At 35.2% G+C, this 26,294-nt stretch overlaps 1 protein-coding gene across 1 annotated transcript in view; it reads left to right on the top strand.

The window, feature by feature from the left end:
* LIFR (LIF receptor alpha) overlaps positions 1-26,294 on the top strand; it is an 80,619-nt gene that overhangs the window by 39,884 nt on the left and 14,441 nt on the right. The window contains exons 6-13 of the mRNA XM_027863558.1: positions 5,833-6,007; positions 6,440-6,697; positions 9,015-9,144; positions 14,738-14,907; positions 16,780-16,925; positions 18,240-18,402; positions 21,121-21,191; positions 23,546-23,768. Of these exons, the coding sequence (XP_027719359.1) occupies positions 5,833-6,007; positions 6,440-6,697; positions 9,015-9,144; positions 14,738-14,907; positions 16,780-16,925; positions 18,240-18,402; positions 21,121-21,191; positions 23,546-23,768 (1,336 nt within the window). The remainder of the gene's footprint in view (positions 1-5,832; positions 6,008-6,439; positions 6,698-9,014; positions 9,145-14,737; positions 14,908-16,779; positions 16,926-18,239; positions 18,403-21,120; positions 21,192-23,545; positions 23,769-26,294) is intronic.

Raw genomic sequence — 26,294 nt, forward strand, 5'->3', positions numbered from 1 at the left:
TCTTCTTCCTAAGTAATATGAGAAGTTCGATTTTCATAACATTCAGTGTTCTTGTGGCATTGTTATACTATTGAATTTTTGTATTTGGGGGATAGATTAGGTAACTTTCCAAGGTAATTCATATTCTTGGACCTTAAGCAAATCACTTAACCCTTCTTGGCATAAGTTTAATCATGTTTCAAATGAGGTAATTGAACTGGATAACCTTTGAAGTCCCTTCTAGTTCTGAATCTGTGATCCTGTAATTAAGAAAAAAAAATGTCCTGGTATATCATAATTTACTTTACAGTTTTTATACCTTTTTGGAATGATTTCCCTGTGAGTCATTTTCAATTGGCTTCTTTCCATTTTGCTTTATTTTGGTAGTAATGAAAAACTGTAGGGCCTGTACCAAGTAATATATTTTTTCCTTAGTCTCTTGCTCCTTCTTTAATAATGCTATTTATGTTGTTTGATAGCTTTGTAGTATACTAATGGATTGTGTATTTAGTCATTGAACTCTATGATAGTAAATAGAAGAATTAATATGTTACACAGTCACTTTATCTACCATATCATTTCCTATTTGGACAGCTTTGCTACATTATATGTAGTATTTGTGTGTGTGTCTGTGTGTACATATATATACACCTCCCTCATTCATTCTACCAATATTTGGGGATCTGCTATACATTTTTGACTACCTGTTGAGTGACAATGCCAAGTGCTGCAGGGACCAAAAAAGAATGAATGACCCTACTCTTGTAGGGCTTACAGTATGATGGGGGAGATAATGCTACAACAGAAGGTGAAATGTGAATGTCCAATAAAAGAAAGATAGAGTGCTGTGTTCAGAGAATAGAGGTAGTACTTCTACCTGTAGGAATTAAAGAATGTCTTCTGGAAGAAACATTTAATGTAGGCCTTGAAGGATTGTTACATATCTTTTATTCTATGCATGCATCCACACATGCTTATGTATAATATAAAAATAAGAATTCTGTATCATACGTGCGTGCGTGCACATACACACATATTTGTTTCTACTTATTTGCAATGGGTGAGAGTGAAATTCATTTATTCAGTCATTCTAAGTAATCATAGAAACAAAGGGACAGCTAGTCAACAAGTATTTATTAACTTATTACTACATGCCAGGCACTATGGTACACACAGGGGACATAAATACAATGAATGAAATAATCTCTACTAACAGAGGAGAGAACTTATAGGAATTTGTGTGGAATAAATATAAATAGAATGAATACAAAGTAGCTAATTACAAGGTAATTTTAGGGGGAAGGGACTAATAGCCGGATGGGTAAGGGAAATCTTCATGTTAGAGGTGATGGAAAAGATAGCTTGTGAAGGATTTAAAAGCTAAGTGCTGGGGACCCAAATTGAAAGAATGAACTTATATCAGGGGAGGCAAAGTGATGATATATTATTGTATACAGAATAAACATAAAATAAGCAAGATAGGGAGGTTGAGTCCTAGCATTTGGAGAGGAGTAAGGATCAGGAAAGACTTAATGTACATGGTGGTACTTGAACTGAATCTTCAAGGAAGAAAGGGATCCACTGAGGGAAAGTGCATTCCAGGCTTGAGGGATGACCAGTGCAAAAGTGAGATGCAGTTTTGTTTGTGAGGAACAAAAAGAAGGTCAGTTTGGCCATATCATGAAGTGGGAAGGTGGAATAATGTCCAGTCAAATTGGAAAGGTCATCTGAGGTCAGGTTGTGTAAGACTTTAAATGCTAAACAGAGGAGATGTAATGGGAAGCCACTGGCTTGCATTGAGCAGGGGAGTCACATAGTCAGATCTATGTTTAAGGAAAATCACCTTGGTAGAATTATATAGTATGGTCTAGAGTGGTGAGAAATTTGAGGCAGGGAGACTAATTAGGGGATTTTTTTACTTAGTTTAGATAAGGGCCTGAACTAAAGTGAAAGTTTTGTGAGTTAGAAAAAAGAGGTGAGATGCAAGAAGTGTTTTAGAGGTAGAAATGGCAAGATTTGGCATCTGATTGGATTTGTGGGTTGAGGGAGAGTAAGGAGTTCAAGATAATGTTAAGGCTGAACTGGGGTGGTGGGAAAAGATGGTTGTGCTTCTGACAGAAATAAAAAAGGCAGAGTGTGTTTGGGGGGAAAGATGAGTTCTGTTTTGTACATATTTAGTTTGAAAGATCCCCAGGACATCCAGTTTAAAATGTCCAGTAAGCAGTTGGTGATGTGGGATAGGAGTTGAGGAGAGAGACTTGGGTAGACATTGGGGTGCCTTTTATAGAGCTGGAAGTCTTCTATGTAGAGGAGGTACTTAAGCCCATGGCACTGTTGAAGTCACTAAGATAGCAAGTATATAGAAAAAAGAGTAGAGGACCTAAAACAGAGTATTGGGGAATACCCACCAAGGGGCCTGATGTGGATAATGAACTAGCAGAGGAGACTGAGAGAAAGTGATTTCATGAAATAGGAGGCAAAGCAGGAGAGAGTATTCGTTATGCAAATTATCCATAAGGAGAGAGTGATCATCAGTGTTAGATACAACACATGGGTCAAGAAGAATGAAAACTTAAAAAAAAACAGACTTGTCAATTAAAGAGATCATTGGTAATTAGGAGAGAGCAGTTTCAGTGGCCAATGATACACTTCTTTCACGTGGAGCTTTCAAAAAAAATTGGAGCAATGATGACCTTAAAACCAATAAATGATCAGAATAAACTCTGCTTAGAATCATACCTTTGGATCCCTGTATCATAAAATATTAAACCAAAATTTTTGAAAATAATCAACCGTATTCAGGTTGTTCTCATTAAAAATATAATGAATAGTTTTTAGTGAAAGCAGAAAGGGGTTTTTATATATTTAATGTAATAATTTCCCCAGGAATTCAGACTAAAGGAAGGGTACTTCAGGTTAGCATACTTGGGAAAGGCCCTGCAGAGGCAGTATTTTGGGTCGGCCCTAAAGGATGGTGTGAGAGTTAAAAAAAAGGCCCAAAGCCTATGACCCTGAGGTTCACACAAAAGACTTCCACAGCTCTGCTCTGAGCATTGGTATGTACTATGACCCGCAGACTCTGTGTTCGGGGCCTTCTTATTAATTAATACTAGAAGCAGTATGGCATAATGGACAGAGTGCTGAATGTGGAGTCATTCATTTATTTGACAAGCATTTATTAATCACCTGTCATGTGCTAAGCATGGTGCTGGATATTGGATATACTGAGACAGGACAGTCTGTGTCCTCGAACAGCTTACATTCTGTTGGTTCTGATTCTAACATTCAAGAATAGACCTGAAACATGCCATAGGTCTAGGGTGTTCAGTGCTCATTAAACATCAAAATCAATAATCATTGATCTCTGTTTCCTGGAGTTGGGAGTTATCTCCTGATGTCTGTCTTTGTCATAAATAAACTCCAGGCACACTCTATTGCTTAGGGAAGCAGGGTAGATCTGGTATAGTGATCACCATTTATTTTCGTCACACAAAAGAAATGCTTAAAATACAAGACTCATAGGACATGCTGAGAAAGACTTAACTCTACCTTGAAACAGTAACATCAGACACCAATCTATAACTCCTGTTATATTCTCCAAAGAGGTTGATCTTTAAAAACGTTAAAGCATGAGACACTTCTTAGGACTGCTGAACAGCCATTTATTTCACATTTACCTTGGCTTTCACCATCTGAACAACTATCTCAGTGTCCACAACTTAGGCTCATTCTTCTGTCAGTGGTCACCTTCTTCAAGAAGCGTTGCAGTAGCCGCAGAAAACACCACTTGCACTGACTGAGGAACACTTGAACTTAGGGTGCCTCCAAAGCTAGAAACATCCATCTCAGGATCTCTATTCAGTTATTTTGGTACAAGAAAAGAAACAGCAGAAGGGGGAATCTAGAGTTTCATGGTCCAGTCGTAGATTCACTTGGGCCCCTACAGAGGAGCAGGAGCCATGGCTTCCCGGTGAGGGGGAAAGGGAAGACATTCCCTGCCATCCCTACGAGAAGTTCCAAGGGAGAGCTGTCAGAATCCTAAGCCACAGGGTTCAGAACATGGGAAGAAGAGAGGAAAGGTGGAAGTTGTCTTTCTTTGAAAGTCCCCTAAATGGGTAACTCTTCCTGCCTCAGCTGCCAACAAGGGACCATCATCCCACAGTATTTCAGTACTGAGTATTTGTGAACTTAGAAACAGATAGGACAGCTCAGCTCCATGGAGTCGGCTGTATCCCCATTACTTTTCCCCCAGTTACATATTTGCTGTCCTCAGCAAATCAGCTGGTGTGCATTTGGCACATTTGTTCGTATTTCCAGTTATGAGAACTTCTCTCTGGACCTGTAGTCCACTGCACAGTTTTTAGACAATCTCCAAAGTAAGTCCTTTGTTAAGAGTTAGTAAAATACCCTCAAATACAAAGATAAACAAATTCAGCAAACAAATGACATTCTCCTTAGTTTATCTTAGGTTCTAAACTTTCATGTTGCTAATTAGGGCTCATCCCAACTTAAACAAAAATTTTAAATGGAAGTCAAACTATTAAAATTATAATATAGAGGAAAAGAAAAAAGAAGATGAGCATTCCTTCTCAGGGAGAAACTCTAATTTCAGATGAGCTGCCAGAACAGACAACTTTCTCTTCTTCTCTCTTCCTCTATTATAAATATGTGGCTTAGGATTCTGACAGTTCTCCCTTGAGACCTCCCCTGGGCAAAGAGAGGGTGAGTTGCAGGGAATTTCTTCCCTTCCCTTCCCTCACCTAGAAAGCAATGGCTTCTGGCCCCAACATGGATGCCTAGGTAAACCTAAAACTGGATCTCAAAGCCCTACCTCCCTTGTCTGCTTTTATTTCTTTTCTTGAGTCCAGGTAACTGAAGAGAAATCCTGAGATGGATGTTTCTAGGACTCTGAGTTCAAGAATTCTAGATTCCTCATTCAGTGCCGACTGGCATGGGACTCTCCCAACAGAGTTCAGGAACTTGGGGTAAGCTGGAAGTCACCCTCTTACCCTCAGGTGAGAGACCGAACTGTATCCCTGAAGTACCCTTGTTTCTCTGATGCATCCCCTGTCAGTACATTGGACAATATGGATAGAGGTCTGATAAAATATCTAAAAGACCTCTAGGTATTCATGCAACACATAAAACTCGCCACGTAGAGGTTTAGATTTGCCTACTGTTAGGACAGCAAGTTTAGTGCCAAAATAAAGCAAACAAACTGAGATGAGTCTTGAACATATATGCGGCTCTCCAAGGAGAATTAAGCAATCAGGGTTGATTGAAATCAGCCCCTCAGATCCCAGACAAGGTGGTTTAGTATAATAGAAGTCTATGAACCCAGATCTGTGTTATCTCGGTGGTGGGGTTCCGTCAGTCCCCTTGGGCCAGTGGTATTATTGTTACTCTTGCATCCCTATCAGACTTAACATATAGAAGGGACTTAATAAATATTTGTTGAATTGAATTCATTGTATTCTTTGATCTTCAGGTTTTGTGAGCTGATTCATATTCTTTTCTTCCTGTGAAACAGAAAACATCTGTTTTGTTTATCATCCAGACCAGTGGTGTTCAAACATTTTAGGTTGTGGAATTCTTCAGCAGTGTGTTTAATTATCCCATAATTCCAGGTCCTTGGAACTGGGGTAGAATTTGGAAGTAATGAGACAGGTATAATTTTAACATGTTCACACTTTTTGAAAATCTGTGATTCCAGTGTAAGGCAATGGAAGACCACTAACCTTAAACTATTAAATATTAGATGATTGCACAGTGTAAAATAGGCTTTCTTTTTCTGTCCTTAAAGAGATGATTGTCACTACTTTGAAATCTGATTTTTTTCCCCTCTTTTTTTAGGCAACACTTAACACAACTCTGATTGGTAAGGATTCACTCCATCACTGGAGTTGGACCTCACATATACCTTTGGAATGTACTCCACATTATGTGAAAATTAGATGTTACATTGATGAACTTCATTTTTCTGGTCAAAAAGAGTGGAGTGAATGGAGTCCACTTAGAAATATTTCAGGTAAATCATGTATTCTATTTAAGGTAATTAGCAGAGCCTGCTTATCACATGACTGGGGCAGGGTTCAACACGAAATGTAGTGTTTTGAAACACTTAAGTTTTACAAATACTCTACGTCTTCATTGAGATGCTAACTGCTGTAATGAAACTTATTTCATTTGTCATATCTCTTTATCCATTGTAGGAAAATACTGGTCTGAAAGTTAAAAGAAAAAACATTTTATGATACAGTAAATTTTTTTATATTTTTCAGGTGTTACCTGAATTTATAAATAATTTTCAAAAAAGAAGAAAATTAATACATTGATTTTTGATGTGACAGTTCAGACTTATTTTACATCTATATTAATACTTACTTTTCCATTACAGAAGATACTTTGATAGAGAATTTCTATCTATCTATTAAACTTTGTGTGTTTCTTTTCTTCCTAGGACCTCCCATAAAAGAAAATTATGAGGTTTTTCCTCAAGACAAAGTAGTACCAGTAGGTTCAAATATGACGTTTTGTTGTGTTGTTGAGGAACCTGTCTTAACTGCACAATTTGGAAGTGAAAGATGTTCTCTTATTCGCCTTGATAATAAAAGTGTTGCAATCGAGATCAACAATATTGCTGTTTCTCCAAGTAGTGGAACAAATGTGGTTTTTACAACAAAGTCATATATGTATGGAACAGTTGTATTTGCAGGATGTAAGTTATGTAAAACTAAAATGTATTTCTGCTAACCTCATTTGTTTAGTTTGTTAAAGTGTTAGTGCTACTTAACAAGTTCTATAATTCTCTTTGCTGAGTGTATCCTGTTTCTCCTTATTTGTTTCTTAATATTAATGAAAATATAAAAACTTCAGAATGTTTACTTATTTTCCTCCTAATCTGAATCAGAATAATTTGTGATCTTTCTTTAATACACATTGTAGCATCTAATTGCTACAATAGATGGAGTTTTTAACAGTATGTTCAGTCTACTCTAAACCAACTTATATTATTACCTCATTTATCTGATGCCCTCAGGAAATGAACTATTTCACATAAAGGGATTTTTTTTTATGAAAATTAAAAAAAATATCGGGAAATTCTGACAGTACCTCATATGTGTCCCTGTCTTTTTCAAAAGAGAATAGTAAATGTATGTTATGATGGATACAGTGACAGAAGAGTTAGAACTGAACTCAGAAGTCCTGGACAGGTTCTAGCTCTTCTGCTTAATTATGGGACATCACCATTTTGGTTCTTGGTTTTCTTATACATAAAATGGTAGGGTTGGACTACATGACCTCTAAAACCTGCTGTAGCTCAAAATTGATGGATAATCTGTGCCCTGCCCTCCAAGAATGAATAGTTTAAGACAGTACTGATGCAGGTAATATGTTAGAACAATCAAAATAAGAGTGAAAAGAATAAACTAAAAGTTAGAGGGGAAATGAAGTAATTTAACATTTTTAATGATTTCTTCATCATCGTGGATACTGTGTTGTAATCTAATGAAAGGGGCCATTTAGATAAAAAAGTAACCTTGTCACTAATTTCTCCTAGGTTGCCTTAAAAAAAAAGCTACTTTTTGTAGTTTTCCTTCTCCTAACTCTCTTATAGCTATCGTTTCACAATTGTTGCTTTTTATTAATGCCTTTCCAACAGTTCCTCTTCCCGTATCATCAAATTATCTGTGTCTAATCTATTGTAGTCTGAGAAACCAGATCAAGCTTATTAGAATATTTTGTTTAAAGTAAATATAAGTAGATTCAGAGTAAGGGCTTAAGGAACATTTATTTATGAGTAAAGGGTATTAACTTACTGTGTGGATTTTGTATTATTTATTTTAACTGCAAAAGACCTTTGCTTACTGTGTGTTCTGAATAGTTGTGGTTGTCAGATAAATGTTCTGGATAAATGAGACGTTATACACTATAGGTTTCCTTCCTGGAAAAAATGAATAAGTAGTTTGTTTTTTCTTCTAGGGAGGGGACAGAACACAAACCCTTAAGCCTAAAGAGTAGAGCATACCTGTTCTTCATTTTTGTTACTTCTAACCATGTTCTGCGTCTGTCGTATTAACTGGGAGAAGATAGATGCGTTTATCAAATACTTTGCATAGTTTACTTCATTCATATTTTACTTCATAGTTGTTTTTTTTTTATGTTGAACTGGGCGGGGGGTGAATTTATGTGTTGATCTTCTTCTTACAAAATGGTGGTAGTGTTTAGTTTCATGCTGACCAGCTATGGTAGTTATGATCATCATTGTCATCATAATCACTAATTCCCTACATGATCATATGCATTGAATACTTATTAGAGGCTGGAGTTGGAGTCAGGAGACCTGAGTTCAAATCCTACCTCAATGTTATTGTTATTATCACAAATTAAGAGTAGTGGTGGGCAGCCAGATGGTACACTGGATAGAGTGCAGGGCCTGCAGTCAGGAAGACCTGAATTCAAAGATGGCCTCAGGGCACTTACTAGCTCTGGGCTAGCTCTTACTTACTAGCTCTTACTGACTCTGGGCAAGTCACTTAACCCTATTTGCCTTAGTTTCATCATCTGTAAAATGCGCTGGAGAAGGAAGTGGCAAACCACTCTAGTATCTCTGAAAAGAAAGCCTCAGATGGAGTCATGAAGTGTTAGAATGAAAACTGAACAACAACAAAAATAGCACTTTAGTATTTTAAAATAATTTTTAGTTTAATGAACTATGAAAAAAGTCGAATCAAATCAAGTCTTACTAGAGCTGAGAATACAGGAAAGACAGTCCCTGCCCTCAAGGAATATATTTTAATGGAGGAAGACATAAAAAGAAACTGAAAAAAAAAAAACTATACTACGTCAGTAAATGTAATTCTTGAGTTCTTTGAATACAATTATATAATTAACTAATACTGAAATGGGAATGGCATTTTCCATTTTTGGAATTTGAACAAAAATTAGTTACTAAATAAAACACATTTATTAAGATATTTTGTTTTAAGTATACTTTTTCAGACATGATACCTATAGGTTTTTCTTTTTGTTAGATCCACCTGATATCCCTAGAAAGCTGAACTGTGAAACACGGGATTTGAAAGAAATTATATGTAGTTGGAATCCAGGAAGACCAACTGGGTTGGTTGGCCCTCGTGATACAAATTATATACTGTATGAAAGGTAAGATTTATTATTAAAAGGTTTAACACTGTTAATATTAAGAATAATTTAATCATTTGATTCCCTTATTCCAGGCCTGCACACCCTGTAGTGCATGGACCACCTATGGGCACACCAAAGGATTTCAGGTGGCCCGCATAAAATATAGAGGATGTTTTCCTCTACATTTTTCATGGGCCACTGGAAATCCTTTGGCGGGCTACAGGTTGTACAGGCCTGCCTCCTTTGAACCATTTTAGATTTCAAAATTTAAAAATTATAAGATATAAATTAAGTATCACATGAACTTTTTTTTCCTCTCTCCCCCCATTGGAAAAAAAAAGGTAGAGTAAAAAATATGCACAGTGAAGCAAAACAGATTCCTCATGTATATTTATTCCTTCATGTATATGTCTGTATACATACACACACATATGCATGTATGCACACATGTACACACATATGTATGCATGTCTCATTCTGCACCCTAAATCCTTTAACTTTCTGAAATGGATAGCATGTTTCATCACTGGTCCTTTGAAATCACAGATGGTCATTGTATTGTTCATAGTTCTTATAGCTTTCAAAGTTATTTTTACAGTGCTGTTATATAAATTGTTCTCTTGACTCTACTTCATTATTTCTAAGTTTTTTGAATTGTTCACATTTATATATTGATGTTATACTATAAATTATTCTTCTGGTTCTGCTTACTTCACTCTGTACCTTTTCCTTTAAGTCTTCTCATGTCTTTTTGGAATCCTCTAACTTCTCTTTTTTGCGTCCCAGTAGTACTTCACTGCATTCACGAACCATAACTTACTCAGCCACTCCTCAGTTGATGGGCATTCCCTTAGTTTTCAGTTTTATGTCACTACAGCAACACCTGAGAAGAAATGGTTAACACAGAACAATCTACTCATTTCATGATTGCTTAAGGCCACTGAAAAGAGTGAAAGAACTTGAGTTCAAATCCTGACTCTGCCACTTACTATTTATATGATCTTGGACAAGTTGCTTAGCCTTTCCAGGCCTCAGTTTCCTGATCACTGTGATGTCAGAGTTGGACTAGATCTCCTAGGTCCCTTTGAACCCTTAATCTATGACCTGAATATGTGTGTATTTATTTTTATATATGTGTATGTATATGTATTGTGTGTGCATATACACATAATACACGTACATACATATGCATACACACATATAGTCTTGTAATGACTGAGGTTGGTCAGACAGCATTAAATAAGCACCTACTATGTGCAAGGCGCACTGTGCTTAGCTCGAGATACAAAGAAAAGCAAAAGATAGTTCTTATCCTCAAGCTCACATCCAGTGGAGGAGACAAGAAAACATGTACAAATAAGTTATATTCAAGATAAATATATCCAAGAAAAATAGGAAATAATTAGCAGAGGGCAGGCACTATAGGTAAAAGGAAGTTGGAGAAGCTAGGAGGTAGATATGCAGAGACATCCTAGGCATAGAGGACAGCCAGAAAAATTGCCTAGCCAGAGCTGAGAGATTGAGAGCCTTGTTTATGCAACAGTGCGGAGGCCAGTGTCACTAGATCAAAGAATCCATAGTGGTGTATAGAGTATAAAAAGATTAGAAGGCTAGGTGGGGAGGGGGGTAGGTTGTCAAGAGCTTTGAATGCCTAACAGGATTTTGAATTTGATCCTGGGGGGTGATAGGGAAGCCTGGAGTATAGAGGTGACATGGTGACAGCTAAGATGACATCAGGTTCTTGAAAGTATTCCAATAGAGTATTCTTTCTGTTAGAATCTACCAAGCTTGAAAGGCTTTAGGAATAGATTGCATATTTGCTCATAGAGGACTGACTCATCAGAGGGTTGATTTCCAGGAGATTGTTTTGGCCACAAGAATACATGAAAAGGCAGTTGTTAGAGTGGAGTAGGAGTTGGAGGTGTAGGGATTTTACAACCTAAATTTAAGAAAGAAGTATTCCCACCAATGAAATTATTAATCTAATAATTACTTATTTATATGTTAAGTGCTTCATATTTGCTTTAATGAACTACCTACGATGTTGCAAAAAAATGGAAGTAATATGGTTTTTGAATACATAATTTTTTTGTGGTGTAGCTCTGAAAAAGTTGCCACCTCACCAGGTTTCCTTGTCTATAAAATGGGAATAATGGTACCTACCTGTGCCAGCTTACAGAGTTATGAAGATAAAATGAGATGAAAGATTTAAAAGCCTTTCTTATTTTAGGCTTATATTAAGTTAAGTTTTCCATGAGCATAAATCATCTGATTGTAAGAGAGGTTGCCTGGCAGTGTGCTTTGTTTGTGTAAGGGAAAACTCTTTGTGTTAAAGTTAACAATTAGTATCAGATAATCAACAAAATAGAAAAATTCACACATGAATAATTAAGCTTTGATGATATTCAACTATATCTAAGCAGTGGGTAACTATGAACTAGTCTGACGTCTGTTGCTTATGGAATCCAACCCATTACTTTTTTTTTTAAATGATCACATCTTATATTTTTGTATGCATACTCAGAGTTAGCATGCATTTATTAAGTGCTTGCTATATGCCACAGATTAGGTTAAGCATTGGAGATGCAAAGAAAGGCAAAAAGCAATCCCTGATTTCAAGGAAAATTCCCAGAGGCATGAGCAGTTTTGAATAGAAAAGCCCTTGTCACCAAAAAAAATTATCCATTCATGCACTATTTAAACATACTAACTTTTAAAATTATGTTAATGAGTAATAGTCTTTCACTAAAATCCTACTCTGTTGCTTCACTGTGGTATGGCAGTAACCTGGCATTCTAGAGGGCTTGTCAGTAAAAACAAAAGCCCTTTCAGAACATACTGAATGGTAAAGGCACAACATCAGACATTGAGTCTGTTGTCTAAAGATAAGCCTAGATAAGTTTTGAGAGGTTCATTAACTTCTACGGTCTTGTGCCACCTTACCTTTCCACCTTTGTGTCGTATCCTTCTCTGTGATATGCTCTGTGCTTCAGCCATATTGGACTACCACGTACACTAGGAACAGAAACCTTTGTTTCTCCACCATTCACTACTGTGCCCTTGGGTCTTACTGTTCTTGGTGGAAAAGTCATCCTGCTACTTGAATTCCTACACAACCTTTAAAGCTCAGTTAAATGCTACCTTCTCAGTAAAACCTTAGCTGATTGCTCAAAGTCAGTAAGATTAATTTTCCCTTCATGAACTTTACATAGCACTCCTCAGTTATGAAATGGGGATTAAAAAAATAACTCTTACCTCCCAGGGTGGTTGTGAGGATCAAAGAAGATATTTATAAAGCTATATGCCTGGCACGTAGTCACCACTTAATGAATTCCCCCTTCCCTTTTCTTCCCTCCCCTCCCCTCTCTTCTTTCCTCCCTCCCTTTTTTCCTCCCTTCCTTCTCTCCCTCCCTTCCTTTTTATGAGTTATTTTGTGTTACATAGTTATCTGTGTATACATATGCCCTATCAAACTATAAGCTCCATGAGGAAATAAACTGTAATCTTTGTATTTCTGCCAGTGCTTGTGTTCTTTTTCATCTTTGTGTATCTCCAGTGCTGGACTATAATAAGAGTTGAATACATTTTTTTAAATTATCTATATTTCAAGAGGATCAGATCTATAACTTGATGATAAAAATTTATATCTTTGGTCATAGGACTCCTAGATTTTGATAGAGTTCCTATTGTATATAGTGATTTTAGTCTGTAAAACTTTTCAATAACATCATTTTTTTTCACTACTACGTAATTAGTTATTCTGTGTGTTCCACATTATCATTGTGCTTTAACACATCTTAAAATTATCTTCATAAAAGCTTTTTACAGAAAGCATTTTAATAGACCATTTTAAAAAGCTATTTTTTCCAATTAAATTCAACAGAAATGATAAGTACTCCTTTACCAGTCATACATTTCCTGGATATTTGATATCTTTTTGTTCCATTTCTTGTTCATAAGTTATCACCGGTAATGTATTTTAGCATACTTCTCCCAGAATAGTGTTCTGTGGCCTACATGCAATTTTCTTCAGAAGTTGTGGTCTTCATGATTCATAGCAATATAGTTTTATCAGAAGCATATCAATATTTTTAAAATTCTCTTTTATATCAAGCAGCACTTTGGAATCATTGAAAACGCTTCACAGTTTTCCAAATAAAGTCCAGCCTGTTCTCTTCCTCCTCCCTTATTGTTTATCTGCACTGCTTGTACAAACTAGATTTAATGATGGACTAACTCAATGAACTGTTTATCCAGCTGTATGTTACAATTTGAGCATAGACTTTCTTCATCCATTTGATTTTTCCTATATGGATTTTAGGCCATTTTCTTTTGATTTGTCTTGAATTTGGTGAAGAGGTACTATAGTACCTGATACTTGATATAGTACTCTGATACTTGATGCTGTCGGGACATTATTCATAAATAGGAACATGTGGAGGACACCACCATCTCTAACAAATCCCTTATCCAACTGGATTTTGTACAAAGCATCTACTATGATAGAGCCAAACACCTTTGACAAGTACTCATTGCCCTGTTTAATGCCTTGCTTGATATTGGTGGAGGATCATTGAACAAATTTATTTCTGTAGTTAGATCTGTTAGAAAACCTATATGGTCTTAACATATGTCTGAGTCTTATATGGTCTTAATATATGTTCATTAAAAGATAATCTTTATAACTTTGTTTTCCTCTGTTAAATGCTTTTTTTATAATCAAACACATATTCTTTGCATATTCTATACTTTTTAATCAACTGCGTGACCTTGAAGATGTCTTTTGTACAAAGTAGTTTGCTAAAGCCTCTGTCTTCCTTTCTCATATTTTCATTCAGGATTCTATTGATGTGTGTATAGATCATTATAAAGATTTTATAGAGATAAGACAGCAGATCTATATGTTGGTAGCTAGAAATGTCTTCTAAATGTCTTCTCTCTTGTCTTTTTAAAATTCTAATACCTGTGATTTTCCCTGTATTTAGTATCATACCTATAATATCTTTAATATCAAACCCTCAGTGTTTTCAAAATTATTTCCAAGATATAAATTCTTGCATGAGTTTTAGGTCAGCATTCAGTTATTTGTAAACATTGTATTATAAGACATTTACCTGAATATAGTTTATTTGTATATGCTTTGTATATACTGTATATGCTTTATTTGAATTTAAAATTATATAATCATTCTGTAAAATATCTTTAAATAAAAATAATCATTTTTTAAATGTCTGAGTCCTAAATTTTTTTAAAAAAGTATTTTATTTTCCAAATGGAAAGAAAGCAGGAGGAACTTTATTGGTAGGTGCATACTTCTGTTAAAATCAAACTTGGGATCATTGGATCGTATGTTTAGAGTTGGGACCTTAAAGGCCATTTAACCAATTCCCTTACTTTACAGATGAGATACTAGAACCTGGAGAAGTTAAGTGACTTACCAAAGGTCACACTGATGAGTAAACAAGGATGGAATTCAAACCCAGGTCTCCTGACTCCAAAACCACTATAATTTTCTCTGTACTACTTCTTAACTAATTTTTGGTAATTTTTCCATAACTTTCCTAAGCTCTTCATCAGACTATAGCATTAATTTTTTTTTTTTGACTTACAGATTTTCTGGAAGAAATGTTACATACAGTAGAGATGAAGAACACATGAATGAAAACCATCAGTTAATCTTTCAGATGATAGCTGGTCAGGAAATATATAATTTCACCTTGAAAGCTAGCAATCCTGTGGGTAGATCTGAAGCAGTAATTTTAGTTGATATAACTCAAAGAGGTAAGAGTGCTACGTAAACTGCTCTTTATGTAATTTTAGAAGGATCACCTACACTTTTAGAACAATCAAAAGTACCTTTGGGAATGACTTTTATGCTAATTATGTTCTTTAGTAATGTTGAACATTTTGTGAGAATGATAGTTGTGAAAATGGCAAGTTGAGCAGTAATCTACTTGCCAACATTGTGTCCGGTACTCAGAGATGAGTATACCTAATGCTTATCAATAAGTAGAACTTATACATCAAGCCTATTCATCATTCTAGCCCAAAGTAACAAAATATTATACTCATTTTTGGGTGGTATTGCTCAGCTTTTGATTTTGACGAAAGTATTATTTTTGTGTTCTATTCCCAAATGCAATACTTCCTAAATCTTTCATAGTTCATAAATAAATGGCCTGGTCATTTTACACTTCAGTAGTCATGCAGTGTAATTGTATAAGTAGATATGTTGATATTTTACCAGATCCTTTTGTGAGGTCTCTCTTCAGAGGTCCCTCTGTGTTGTTATATGACAGAGAAAATATTATATTGTATGTAAACATTTAAGAGACTAATCCTCAGTCATCTTTCTGAGGGTTCTAACGTTATCATTTATCTGTAAAACTTGTATGTGGAAGTCTATTCATTTGCTGGTAAGCAGGCCTGTTTTCTTGATATACAAGTGAGCCCTAGTCAAGTGAAATAATATTTATAAAATTCTTAGTGCGCTTTAATAAAGGAATCTTCTCCTTCTCTCTCCTCCCCCACCTTACCCCCACTCTCCCTTCATATACCATTTGGGAAGATTTAAAACCATTAAAACTGTTAATCTGTCTTGATATTAGCCAAAAAAAAAGTTAATCTGTGCCCAAATGGGCACATGTATTCCTACTGTCTTTTTCTGCCTTTCACTTAATTTTCATCAAAGCTAAGTTCTTAAAGCCTGAACATTTCACAGATATCTTCTAATTAATTAAATAATTGGCTTATAATCAACAATAGTGAAAACTCAACATTTGCTCTCCTTCAAAGTTATTTCATGGTTTCTTAATGACCCAGAATCATTCTTTGCTTTTAGATACTAAGGGCTTATTGAAAAATAGATATTATGTATGCAAATGGGTTATAGCTAGCCTGTTTTAGTTTCTAATCCATTCCCTTGTGACCACCCTGCATCCCATAGAGATCAAGAGTGACATGGTAAGGCAAAGTCACTAAGCATAAATAAAAAGACTGACTTATATGTCTATAATCTTATCTGCTTCTCCTCATATTTCCCACTTTTTTGCTGTATGAACCTTCTACCCTAACCAAAGGGGTTTACCTGTTATTCTCTAGAAGAACTAATCATATTTTCACCTTTCAGCTTTTTCTCATGTTATCTACCTTCTTGGAATGCCTTATTTTCCATTTAAATCCTTCCCTTGAAGATCTGCTTTTTCTGTGAAACCTCCGTGACCATCCTAACTCTCAGTGAACACTTCCTCTGAACTCCCATAATGCTTGTTACCTAAAATACTCAGTATAGATTTCCTTGAGTTGTGGTTTATATTTTTATATATATGGTGTGTCTTTACAAACAGACTTTAGGTCTCTTGAAGGCAGTACTCATATCTTTTACTTTTGAATGTTTTCAGCAACAAATACACTATCCTGCACATGTTAAATAAATAAAAAATGTTTTTTTTTTATAATGGTGTTAGCAATAAAGGGTCCTCTTGTTTCCAGTGGTAATCAAAGGTAGAAACAAATGAATTCCATGTTTCTGGAATACTAATAGATATTTCATTATGTGTTTATTTTGTTACGTTGTCATATTAGAAAATGTAGTACTGTTGCTTTTTTCACTTTAAATAATTACAAAATGATTTTTTAAATTTCCATTTTCAGTTTATCCTCATACTCCTTCAAAACTCATTGTGAGTGACATTGATCCAACTGCCATTATTCTCCATTGGCACTTATCTGGCAACTTCGCAAATATTAATCTTTTATGTGAAATTGAAATTAATACACCTTATTCAGGGCAAGAATTGGTAAGTATGTTTTTTCCTGTAAACTTAATAGTTCTTTTAATGAAATATTTTATTTCAAGCAAGACACAAAAATTGAATTTGTATGGTTAGTTGGAGGAACTTTGAAGGAATCTATTTTAGAGCCTTATGTTTTGGTGTTCAGCATTACAGTATCATAATCAATGTTTTAAAGTACAATCATAATATTAGATATTGTGGCAGATAAATCAATGTTTTAAGGATCAACTCTCAGCAGTGAGATTAATTAATTAGTAAGCTAATGAGTAACAGAAGAGAGAAGGGGGGATAACCAAAGCTTCTAAGTAGGAATAGGATCAGGGGCCATCTGTATGACAAATACAAATAAATACTTGAATTTTAAAATAATTTTTCCATAGAAAAATTCAGATTGATTCAGAGCTATATGTAGAAATTTATTACAAATGGATTCCAGAAATAAATATATGGGGCATATAAAATGTAAATCTTTTTTTTTTTTTTTTTTATTAAGAAAAGGTGGACTTGAGAAAAGATCTAACTGGCCACAAATAGAGCATTATCTTCAAATGCTCATGAGTGATTATAGCCTTGATTTGATCTGTGTACTAGAAACTTAAAGACTATAATACAGAATGAATAATTTTGCAGTTGAATACACTCAAGAACATGCATTCAAAAGCCTGCTGATATCTGAGAAATTAAATAAAAATACTTATTGAAGTTCTTTAACATACAACAGGTAGTTTAGACATAGAAATCCTTAAAACTAGTACTTCTCCATCCAACTTTGCTTATTTATTTAAAGTAATAGTTATTGAGTTCCTGCTACTCCAGTTGTAGGCAAGGTGGAAGGGGCACAGACCACACCTCTGTGAGCCTTAATTTCCCATAAATAAATTGAGTGAATTGGACTCAATCTTTACAGTGTGTCCTTTCCAGCTTCTTAAATGAAATAATATTCTTAAATGAATAATATTAGCCTGCTTTCAAACTGAATTCTAACATGAATATGTGAAGTATTATGTTTCCAGGTCCATATGAGGTCTTTGAGAGCCAGGACTATTTTTCATTTTTGTCCTTGTATCCCCAGTCTTACTCATGGGTACTTAATAAGTGAATGTTTGCTTATTGGTGAAACAGAGCCTCTTCCCCTGACTTAATTCTAAATCATACATTGTTAGTGAGATGTCTCAGCTTCTCTAGGTAAGGGTTAGAAAAAAGTAGGTAAGTTGTTTGGTTTTGTCTTTGTACTCATATAACAGGTTTATGGTGTCTGATATAATACAAAGTTTAGAAAGCTTTGTTAATTTTTAAAACTCCATTAATTTTTAACAGCGGAACATCACTGTTAAAGGATTAGAAACCTCTAGTTATCGTGTTTCTGTGGACAAATTGATGCCATATACTATGTACACTTTCCGGATTCGTTGTTCTTCTGAGAACTTTTGGAAATGGAGCAAATGGAGTAATGAAAAGCAATACTTAACCATGGAAGGAAGTAAGTTCTTTGAGTAATTTAAGGACTTGGTCCTTAAATAAAGTTGCTATCTTTAAAAATTCATATTTGGGACCTGGTATTGAGATTCAGGATTAAAAACGTGTGATTTGAATTTTAAAGATCTTATAGAGTTTGTTTTCTCCATGGTTGGTGTGGAACCAGGCATTTCTCCAAGTAAGGATCATTCATCTTTCCAGATTTTATGTGAAATTAGAGGTGGGGCACAGAGAGGTGGGCAGGATTCCCTCTTGAACAACTACATGAAGGCTTTATTAATTATTTTTAATAATTTTCTTCTTCCTCTGCATTCCCCCTTGGTGACATTATCAGCCCCCATAGTTTTAATTACCATCTTTATTCAAGGGTCTCCCAGATCTGTATATCCAGAACGACTTACTCTCCCAGCCTCCAGACCCCCATCACAAACTGGCATTTAAAACTGCATATCCTGAAAGTTCATTAAACTCAGCTTGTCCTGTAAAGAACTTATTATCTTTCCCCAGAACCTCATTTTTCTTCCAGAGAACCCTGTTTCTGCCAAAGGTACCATTATCCTTTCAGTCACTCAGGTTTTCAAACTTCAAGTTACCCTTTAAACCATCACTCTTCTTTACCACATGTATAGTGTGTTTGCAAATCTTGTGAATTTTATTTTCCCAGCATATCTTGTATCCATCCCTTTCTTTCCTCACATGGTCACCTCCATAGTTCAGGTCCTTATCACCTCTCATCTGGACTATTTCATTGGCCTTCTACTTGATCTTCCTTCCTAAAGTATCCCTTCTTCAGCCCATCTTCCTCATAGCAGTGGAAGTAATTAATATTCCTAAAACATAAATCCTACATGTTATTCCCTTCTCTATAAACTTGAGTGACTTCCTGTAACCTCTAGGATCAAATCCACACTCCTCTTTGGCATTTAAAATCTTTTACAACCTCGTTCCAACTTGCCTTTCCAGTCTTATCATACTTCCCATCTCTTGACTCTTTATGGTCCAGCCAAATTAGCCTTGCTGTTCTTTATGCACATCATTCCATCTCCCTTCTCTGCTTTTGCACTGGCTCTCTTCCATTCCTAGAATTCACTTTCTATTCTTTTTTTTCTTAGAGTCTCTGATTTCCTTGAAAGCTCAGCTTATGGCAGTCAGTAAGCATTTATTAAGCACTTACTGTATGTCAGACTTTGTGTTAAGGCCTGGGGATACAAAGAAATTAAAAAATGCAGTTCCTGCCCTCAAGGAGCTCACATTTCTAATGAGGGAGATAACATACAAATAACTATGGGCATGCAAGTTCCATGCAGTGTAAATGGAAGCCAATCTCAGAGGGAAGACATTAGCAGTGGTAGAAGGGAAGAGGAGAGACAACCATGAGAGACCAGGGAGTCCTCCACGTAAGTTGTGGTTTGAGGTGAGGAAGCCAGGAGTGGAAGTGAGGAGGGAGAGTATTGCAGGTATGAGACACCCATGGAGTTGGGCATGTCATGTGCAAGGATCCGATAGGCCAAGGTAGCTGGATCGTTTGCTCCAGCTTGGAGGGGAGTAAAGTGTAGGTAGGAAAAGTAGGAAGTGGCTAAGTTGTAAAGGACTCTAAAAACTGCACAGAGCCTGAATGTAATAGGGAACCACTGAGTGGAAGATGGATTGAAGTGGGGAGAGACTTGAAGCAGGGAGACCAGCTCGAAGGTCACTGCAGTTGTCCAGGTGTGAAATAATGAGAGCCTACGCCAGGGAGATGGTTGTGTGAGTGGAGGGAAGGAGGTATATATTAGAGAAGTTCTGTAGATGTACCACTTTATGCACGAGGCCTTTCATGATTCCCTTCTTTGTGCTTTGCCCACCAAAATTGTCTTGTATACATTTTGTGTGTGTGTGTGTACACACACACACACACACACACACATATACATATATACACACAAACACATTTTATCTCCCTATCAGACTATGAGCTGCTTAAGGGCAGGGACTGTTTCTTTTTTGTCTTTGTATTGCCAGTACTTGCCACATAGTAAATACATAATAATGCTTGTTGAGTGATTAAGTGACCATGAAATATATATTTATATACACACATATATATTAATCTCAAAAATTATCCAATAATAGGAACTTCGTCTATAGTATATGAACAAGTAGGATTTGTAATGTAATCAATTATATCTTATAAAACAAATACAGACCTTAATTGAGTTTTTGTTTCCTTATGTAAGGAATAGCTTAGCAATGTAGCCAGGCACAAAAACTAATTATGCTTGCAAAAACACAACTTGCACAAGGTACCCTAAAAGGAATGAGAGCTCCTTAGGTAATTTATCTCCAGCTCCAAGGAAGGAATAGTGGAAATGAAGAAAAAAATCAGCTACTGTGCATATGATATATATAATATATAAAAAATCAGCTACTGTGTGCATGTGTGTGTGTGTGTGTGTGTGTGTGTGTGTGTGTATGTGCAGACAGAGATAGAAAGGCAGAGAGAGAGATAAAGATTTCTTGATATCACCTTAACCTAAGTCCTTTGTGTTGTTACTTTAAGATTTTTTGGAGTTATGAGTTTTTTTCCCCTTAGCTTCATATCCCAAACACTATCTCTAGTCTCTTGGAATTTTTTTTATTAAGAATTCCAGATTATTACCCTTGCCATAGTGCTGATTAACAATTTTATCAGCTGAAATAAGATAAATGTTTTCAAATACTAACTTAACAATATCTTTCCTAGTTCCTTCAAAAGGACCAGATATCTGGAGAGAGTGGAGTGCTGATGGTAAAAGTGTAATAATATACTGGAAGGTAAGTATCTATATTTTTTTCTTGAATACTCAAATAACTTTTAATTCTAATACATTATATAATTTACTTTGGATACCATCTGGTACAGTTTTCCACTGTACATTAACATGTTGTTGAGGCTATATTAAAAATCACATCTCTCTTGGTAATTTGTCACATTCTTTTGGTAATTTATCACATTCTCTGTCAGTAGAATCTTATCTTAATTTCTCTCCTTTTAGAGTCCCTATGCTGTGTTTTCAGTTCTTCATTTCAGGCAACAGCACACTTAAATAACTCAGTAAGAGCTGTGAAATGATCCATTTATGTATACTTATGTCAGTATTTCAGGGCAGCTAGGTGGCGAAGTGGATAGGGTGCTGGACCTGAAGTCAGGAAGACTCATCTTCCCGAGTTCTAATCTGGCCTCAGATACTTACTAGCTGTGTCACCCTGGGCAAATCACTTAACCCTGTTTGCCTCAGTTTCCTCATCAGTACAGTGAGCTGGAGAAGGAAATGGAAAACTCCCCAGTATCTTTGCCAGAAAACATCCATGGGTTAGTACTCCACTCCAGATATCTGGTCCTTTTGAAGGAACTAGGAAAGATATTGTTGAGTTAGTATTTGAAAACATTTTTCTTATTTCAGTTGATAAAATTGTTAATCAGCACTATGGCAAGGGTAATAATCTGGAATTCTTAATAAAAAAAATTCCAAGAGACTAGAGATAGTGTTTGGGATGTGAAGCTAAGGGGAAAAAAACTCATAACTCCAAAAAATCTTAAAGTAACAACACAAAGGACTTAGGTTAAGGTGATATCAAGAAATCTTAATCTCTCTCTCTGCTTCTCTGTCTCTGAAGAATCAGACACGACTGAAATGACTGAACAACAAGTATCAGAATTTCAGGCATATGTAGTTTTGTCATCGTGGTTATTCCTTCCACTGAAGCAGGTTATTGTTCCTCTAATCTTATAGATAGTCTTTGAGAGTTGTCATGTCTGATAAATTTATTGCTCTGTGGCCAAAGAGTTAATGAGCCTCACTAAACTTAGCGAGGCTAGTCTTCAGACAGCTAATATACTGTCCATCACTTGGCCTACACCAAAAACTTTCTGGCTTGTTAGAACCAGCCAGAGCTTATGGTCCACCTCCACAAATGCTGGACTTTGAAGGGATTGAAATAGAACTTCAGTGGAAGATTCAGGTACAGAACCAAATTAGTGTCCAACAATGAAAAACAAATGCCTTCTATTTTGACACATGTAGTAAGAGGTAGGATTGCTTTAATTTTTGTTGTTTTATTTTGGTAAACTGTTTTGTGAAATTGAGATAAAGCCATGATTGCTTCAGATTTGATAGCTTTCTGTCAATTTATATGAAGATTAGTTCTCCAGTATTTTTTCTGTCACTATAGCTTATGAGTGTATCCTATTTTAATTAAAACACAATTTATAAAATGAGTTTGTTAAACAAGTAAGTAATCATTCCCTTTGTAAGATGGTTCAGTATAGGATACCTGTAAATAATGAGTTTTTCTATTGTCTCTAAAATGTTTGCAAAAATTGACTTATATACAACTTTTGTAAAACATAGCTACTAATAAAATCAAGTACAAATTTAGAAGCATAATATTTGTATTAAATATTTCTAGGGAAGAGAATTTGCTTGCTGCTTCAACAACTTGTTATATGTTGTTATTCCTTTATAATAGAGTTTTCTTAAATCTTTTAAAAAATATCTTTTTATAGTTTGTTTACTTCCTCCAACTCTGTCCTTAACATAGATGAAAAACAGTTGGATAATCTTCATGCAATTTTTCATATATTTGAAGATAGCCATAGTTTATATCTTTTCTCCCCAGATTAAAAAAAATCTTTATGCAAATTTCTTAAAGAATTCTCAAACAGTTTTTTTTTTGGATCCATTTTAAGTTTCCCATAATTTCAAAATCTGGTAACCATAATTGGATTAATTCCTCTAAATTAAGTTATTTCTGCTGATCAGTTCAAATAGTTAACTTGTGTTTTTTTAAATACATAATTCATCTATTATTAGTATGGTATTTGATTTTTTTTAATACCAGAAACATTTCTTATTTGTGTTTAGCTTGTATTCCATTCTGAGTGACATGCCTTCTTATGTTTTTTTAGTAGTGCACAACATTGCAAAGGTTGCTCTTTTACCTTGTCTGCTTTTAATTTGTCCAGGTTACATTGAATTCTAATCTTTGCTTCAGTGTAGGCAAACCCTGTTTCTCCCAGCTTTGTATCATTTTCAGAATTAATGAACATTTTCATAATCATTTTAATAATATTCCTAATCACTTTCTTCATGAACTTCTTAGCAAGGATTTTTTCTTGTTATTTCTAGCCCTTATCTATTAATGAAGCTAATGGAAAAATACTTTCCTATGATATATCATATTGGTCAGAAGAAGAAAAACAGTACCTTCCTGAGATTCCTGATCCACAGCACAGAGCAGAAATACAACTTGACAGAAATGATTACAATGATTACATCATTAGTGTTGTAGCCAGAAATTCAGCTGGATCATCTCCACCTTCTAAGATAACTAGTATGGAAATCCCAAATGGTGAGTACTTAAAACAGTAGTAATTTATTAACTGTACGATGTTATATTTCATCTGAACAGATATGAATTAAAATATATATTTTTAATTGCAACAGATAACTTGTTCAATAATGATTATTTTTACATTCTTTGGTAGAAGTGTTCTTATATACTAAAATGATGTTTTTCATTTGTTGCACTTTCTGATGACTTTCGGAAATGGAAAAATATGTATTTAAAAATTCTTTAAAACCTCATAATATATTAAATTTAACAAATATAAATGTTTGAATGCACAAAAATAAAAAAAAATCAGTCACGTTGATGTACTTCTTTTCTCCGTGGTAAAACTGTCAGCATATTCCCAGGACAGTCCTAGTGAGATTCTTTATTAAAAATAATGAATGAAAATATTTCTAATGTATAGTGAGAAACGGGACTCATTAATATTGTCTTGAAGCATCCTACCTTGTAAAATAACTTCTATATACAATTGTATTCTGCTTTGCCTAATGGGTATTACTGAAAGAGCAAAAATATCTTGATAATTTATATATAGATTTGATTTTCATATATAAAATCCTAATGCTCAAGAGATCCTCTGGTTCAGTCTTCCAAACTCAGAAAAAGCTCCCTTTGGGCTACATACTGACTTAGTAAAAATTACAAATTAATATTATCTATGTTGTATTGTGTTTTTATTTGTTTAACATTTCCCAGATATATTTTGACTTCTCTGCTCTAGTTCATCTCCCTGCAACCAGATAGGACTATATTTATCATGAAACCTAGTAGACATCTATGTTCTTTGAGATAGCTGAGGATAGAGATTCTCCAAGGCTCCAAAGCATCCAGGAAGAATATTTAATGCACTTTGTTGTCAGCGAAGTATTTGTTATATCTAATGTGGAACTCACTCCCTTCGATTTAAGTTCATTTCCTATAATTTTTTTATTTAAAAAATATGATGAATTATACAGCTCATTTGCTTCTTCTCCTTCCCTCCTCCATTAAAATTAATTTATAATAAACTCCTGGTTATTTGTGGGTGGATCATCTTCATTCTGGATTATTCATGTGACCTGGATTCTCTGTTACTCAGAGTCAAGCTGTTGCTTACTGTCTCCTCTCTTTTCTCCTCACTAGTCATGACATTAGCATCGCCTAACTCCCAGTTCACAAATGATTCCTCTTCCTTCCATCCACTTCAGCCCAGTGGGAGGCATTTCCTGTCCCTGTCCAGGACCAGGAAAAACAAATTACATGACCTGTCTGTAAACAATGAAGGGGTTAATAAACTCCACGAGCATGAAACCCAACAAACCTGAAAATGGTTGATAATCTTTCAGATACCCTTCCAGCTATGAACATTTACAGGTTTTCTTAGTTTTTTAGAGGCAGTCACTTTCTCTTCACTTGCAGCTTTATTGTGTTCTTTGACTGGTGCTTGTAGAAGGAAGGTTAAGCAGGAGTGGAGAAAGCAGAGTGGATCTAAGAGATAAATAAAAATCACATAAGAACAACCTAGAGATAGAAGCCAGGGAGCGCTCACCAAGAGAACACATGAAGAGAGATAGTAATTTTGACCTGGAAAAGATAATAAATATGTGAGTAACTGTTTGAATTAGCTTCTGCCTGGGATTACATTTCATAGTTTTCCTTTGTTAGTATTGCTATATAGTTTGTCTTCTCATGTATTATAAACTTTCTGAAATCCAGGGCCATGTTTTATGCTGTTTTTGTATCTTATAAAGGACTTAGTAGAGCTAGAAAAGAAATTGTCCATCTAGTCTCGCACAGATGTTCAGGAAAGTGAATCATACAGAACAGACATTTATTTTCTTCTTAAAGATGTCTGGTGTTGCTGATTCCACATAATTTCTTCATAAGCTCCTTTCCATGGATTGTATTTAGGGGGAGGGGAGAGTATGGAAGGGAAAACAGAGTCAAACTTAGCAAAAATTGTTAATTTCCAATCAACTTCCCACCCCCACTCTGAATTCAAACCTGTTCTTACTCGGTCCAGTGTAGTATTTTCGTAAAATTTTTGTGTAGCCAGTATCTTACTTAATTCTCTTCCTTTATCATCGTGCCCACTAACATTGGGTGTCCCCCAAGTCTCTGTGATGGGCGTTCTTCTCAGTTTTCATAGATTGAATTATCATCTCTATACAGATGATTCTCAGGTCTACTTACCCAGCCATAACCTCTCAGTTGACCTTCAGTCTCCCATCTCCAACTATCTCTTGAATATCTGAAACTGGATGTCCCATAGACATTTTAAACTCAACATATCCCAAGCTAAACTGGTATATGAATGATCATTGCTGATACAGGATGAAACCATATCGAGCTAAATTGCACACCCCAAGTAACTCACATACCACTATAGTTAGAAAAGACTTTTGTTTTGTTTTTAAGGCATGTCATGGATTATGTAGGTTTTTATTTGTTGGCCTGAAAAACCTAATTACTATTTATAGTATAATGTTTCTAGGAGAAAATGCTATCTAATTACCAGACAACCAGTGTATGAACTAACCTTTG

Source organism: Vombatus ursinus, unplaced genomic scaffold (assembly GCF_900497805.2).
Source record: "Vombatus ursinus unplaced genomic scaffold, bare-nosed wombat genome assembly UNPS02014772.1, whole genome shotgun sequence".
Taxonomy (NCBI): domain Eukaryota; kingdom Metazoa; phylum Chordata; class Mammalia; order Diprotodontia; family Vombatidae; genus Vombatus; species Vombatus ursinus.